We start from the raw sequence: 4,231 nt of genomic DNA, 5'->3' as shown, positions 1-4,231 counted from the left end.
CACCTCGTCGTTTACTGCTTTGGCCCTTTCGGGGCCGAGCTTACGACGCTTTATAAGTGGGGTCGACATTCAGTTGGTGCGAGGTGACGCTTATATCAATTCCTTTCATGTCCGACGAAGACCAGGCGAAAGTCGCACAATTTTGCCATAAAAACTGGATCAGTTCGGCCCTTGTGCTGACGTTCAGGTCGGCTCAAATTCCGACACATCGGTCGGGGTGGCCTTCCATGATAGAAATTTGGTTGACCTTGGTCGTCAATGGACTGCGGGTAACCGGATCCTTTCGACCCACGGGCTGACGAGCTTGAAGCTTTTCGTTGATCATTAATTGCTATTGATTGGACTTTTTGATTAAGTCGTACTCGCCCCTATAACATTGTCTGGAGGTGCGTTGGCTTCCATAGATTGTCGCGATTCCGCCTCGGGTTGGGAATTTCATGCATTGATGGTAGGTGGACGGGACGGCCTTCATCCCGTAGAGCCATGGTCTGCCGAGGATGGCGTTGAAAGGAGCGGGGCGGTCGTCGACTACGATTAACTGGGCTGTGCCCTTGGCCAGATTCATGTTTCCGGCAAATCCCATGGGCGGGGTTTTGCCTCCTTTAAGTTCGGAATCCGGATATCCCATTCGTTTAAAGGCGTCGTAGAACAAGAGGTCGACTGAGCTTCCGGTGTCTATCATTATGCGAGACAGCTCGCACCCTCCAACGTCTAGCCTGACGATCAGAGCACGGTCGTGTGGCTTGTCTAGATCGGCGGTTCCGCTCTCCCAGAAAGTAATTTCATAGTCGGGCTCAGAGTGTGGCTTTCTTTCCCGGTGGTAACTCTCGACCCTGCGTTGGTACGCTTTGATCGAATTAACATAGCTGCGGCATAGGGCGGATCCTCCGGTGATATAGTCGACCCGGTGGCTCTTGTCGAGATTCCCAAAGCATCGGGATATGTGAGGTCGGTAGCTTGCAGGTTTTTGAGGAGGCGAAGGCGGCGTATAAACCGATTTAGATGAAGTACGTCAAATGGTGAGACCTTGGAAGACGAGATCAATACGGTTCTTTGGGGCCGGAGGGGGTGATGATCCCTCAGCATCATCAGTTCTTTCTCGTTTCGCAACGACATCTTTGGCGTTTGCGTTTGCTTCCCTAGCTTTCTCTCCCTCTTTTTCAAGGTCGATTTTGCCAAGCTCCCTTGCTTCGTGTTTTCTTGCGAGGAGGCGTCCTGTAGTTCTGCATTCCTCGGTCGAGTGACCCCGTATCTTGTGATACTTGCAAAACTTTTCGGGATCGAAGTTCAGATTTTTGGGTCTGGACACAGAGTCCACCGCAAAAGCATGGAGTCCGGATTCGAGCGGATCTCTCCGGAAGGGTTTCTTAGAGTGGTTGAAGGGAGTTTTCGCTGACTTATGGTGTTTGGCCATGGCAGCTCGTTCCTCTTTGGCTCTAGCAAAGTTTATTGACCTATGAAGAGCGTTGTCAAGCGAGGGAGGCTGCCGGACAGTGAGCTCCTCCCGAAATTTTGACGTGTACCATAAGCCATGTCGGAGGGCTGCTAGGGCAACCTCGTCGTTCAAGTTTGATATCCTGGCCTTGACTTTCTTGCAGCGGGTTACGTACTCGCGAAAGGACTCGTCCTTCCCTTGCATCAAAACCATAGGTCAGATTCGGTCACCTTCGCTTGGAAGAAAATTGAGTACTGCTTTAAGAAAACGGCAGCGAGTTGGTCTAAGGAGTCGATGGAATTAGATTCCAAAGACGCGAACCACTCCAGTGCCGGTCCAACTAGGTTTTCGGCGAAATATCGACAGTAGCCAGTCTCACATTCATCGTCGGTGAGATAAGCCTTGGTTATTGCCAATCTAAAAGCCCGGAGGTGTGCTCCGGGGTCAGACGTGCCCGCATACTCGGGGAGGCGTAGTTTAACTACGTCTCGAAGGCGAACTTTTACAATTCGATCGGTAAATGGGGTGCGCCTTGTTTCTGCGATCACGCGATCGATATCCGGTGCGGCGCTCGTGGCCAGGTGGACCTTTAAACGGATTTGCACCATCGCGGCTCTTGCTTTATTCATGTATTCAGTTAGGAATTGGGCGCTGACTACGTCATTCCTCGGGGGGCCGGGGATGCCGAAGTTGCCGGCCGCGATGGTGGCGAGGCATTCCGTCCACGAATTCCTTGGTCGAACCTGGTTTTGTCCTTACTGGGGGATTCATTGTAGCGTTTGAATTGCTGACATCGCGTGCTGTTGACTCGACGACGATCAAAACGGCGAGCATCCCTCGTATCTCCGAGAGATCGGTCCCGCTGGGAGCCCCTGAGGATGGTAGGGGCGTCAGATGTTGCCCGGATCGATTCGTTATATTGTTCTCAGAGCGAATCCACACCCGGGACTGGTTTCTGCTTCCCGACGGGATCCCCTGGTATGGGATGCCAGGATCCTGGGCCGGAATGAATCTCTGGCGGGCGAGATCCGACTGACCCGAGGAATCCTGGTCCGGCGTCTGGGTGTCGCTAGGCAGCGGGTCCGTCCCAGATTTGGCCGAATTTTGGATCTCTCGATCAGAGTGGATTCGGATCTGCTCGTCTCGAGCGGGAGCGACTGTATGTTCTCGGAGAGTCGCTGGCGGCGTGATGACGCTGGTGTGTTAGGGGCTGGATTCGGAAGCGATTGCGTTGGTTGTAGATGGATCCATTTCGCATAGATATCTTTAAAGTGATCGATTTTTGAGAATAGAAAGACCTAAGTCCCCACAGACGGCGCCAAATTGTTGGATCAAGAAACAACAACTAAATTGATTTGATTAGGAAATAAGATCTAGGCGGACTTTCGGTTTAAATCGATTGAAACTGTAAGATCTGCGAACTGGATTTTGTATTAAGTAAGTTTGATTCGTGTTACGTCAAGTGCCCTCTCCCTCGAGAGAGAAGCCTATTATATATCAAAAGGTAATGCCTAACGACGTCCTGAATTTCCTCCTTGAATCTCGTCTCATCGCTCCGAGATCTCCTCCACCACTTCGAGCTCTCTCTCTTCGCTTGACTCGGAATCCTCTTCAACCGTCTTATGTTTACTGGGCCTCTCGCGGGCCGAACTCAAAATCCCCATTAATTGCCTATTAACAGGCTTTGCTTTCCGGCCCATATCTGGCGAAACTCAACACCAACAGTTACGAAGATAACTAAAGATAAGAAACAAAAAAATTATTAGTTTCTTATAAAATGTGATTAAATTAAAATATATTTTTTATGAGGGATTTGATTGATGATGGTCTTTAGTGAGATGTTTGCTATTTATAGAGAAATTGTTAATAACAAATGTGTAGGTCATTGTTAGTGGGTTAAATGACTTAATTGTACAATTAATAGAAAGATTAATATATATATATATATATATATTGATTAAAATTAAAAACTAATTTCTAATGCACCAATAAAGTGAGAGACGAAACTCAACATAAGAGAACTATATACTTACTAAAATGACATTGCAAAATAGTTTAATAATATCATTGTTTTACATATTTAGAGGTGTTTGCTTGTTGATAACAAATTACATATATGTTATTTATGTAGGTAACTCACATTTAGGTGTATAAATTTGACATTGTAACATTTTCCGGTTTACCAATTACAAAAAATTCAGTATTAGTATAAGTCATGTATCCGCTAACGGCTAATAGAATCGAAGTGAGTACAAAGACTCAACAAAGAAATTGAAAGAGGAAAGTTTATATGTGTGTATATATGTGTTCTTACTACATACATGAGTCTGTGTGTGGGAGGCAAATTTGTATATATTTCATATAATACACAATATATAGCATAATGAAAATTGATTCCACTATTTCATAATTCATCTATTTTGTTATTTATTTGGTAATCTGACATATACTCTTTCTAAGAAAATTAATATTTTGATTAACAACACAACAAACATGAACTCTTTTCACTATTTTTAAATTTAAAATTTGTGTACGTTCAGCCAATTCAGGAAAGCACCATAACAACATCAAGCCACGTTACCACTTGGTATGTGGGTTGTGATTTGTGAATAAGTGGTCTAAAATATTTGTGTTGATGATTTTCTAGTCATGCTAGAAAAAAACATTTGTGTTATGTTATGTGGTATAAAGATATCTGTTATATGTGATTTTCAAGTCATGCTAGAAGAAAACATTCATGTTATGTTATGTGGTATAAAAGTTATCTGTTATATTAAGAGGTTGTAAATTTCGATT

General features: G+C 45.1%; 1 protein-coding gene across 1 annotated transcript; it reads right to left on the bottom strand.

Annotated features, from left to right (window-relative positions):
* LOC104793879 lies at positions 332 to 1,648 on the bottom strand. The gene is made up of 2 exons (XM_010520303.1): positions 1,027 to 1,648; positions 332 to 846 (listed from the first exon to the last, which is right to left on the bottom strand). The coding sequence occupies exons 1-2, from the start codon at positions 1,646 to 1,648 to the stop codon at positions 332 to 334; spliced, it is 1,137 nt and encodes a 378-aa protein (XP_010518605.1).

This window comes from Camelina sativa, chromosome 6, assembly GCF_000633955.1.
Source record: "Camelina sativa cultivar DH55 chromosome 6, Cs, whole genome shotgun sequence".
Taxonomy (NCBI): domain Eukaryota; kingdom Viridiplantae; phylum Streptophyta; class Magnoliopsida; order Brassicales; family Brassicaceae; genus Camelina; species Camelina sativa.
The sequence above is the reverse complement of the archived record's forward strand: the minus strand, read 5'-3'. Positions and strand labels throughout refer to the sequence as shown.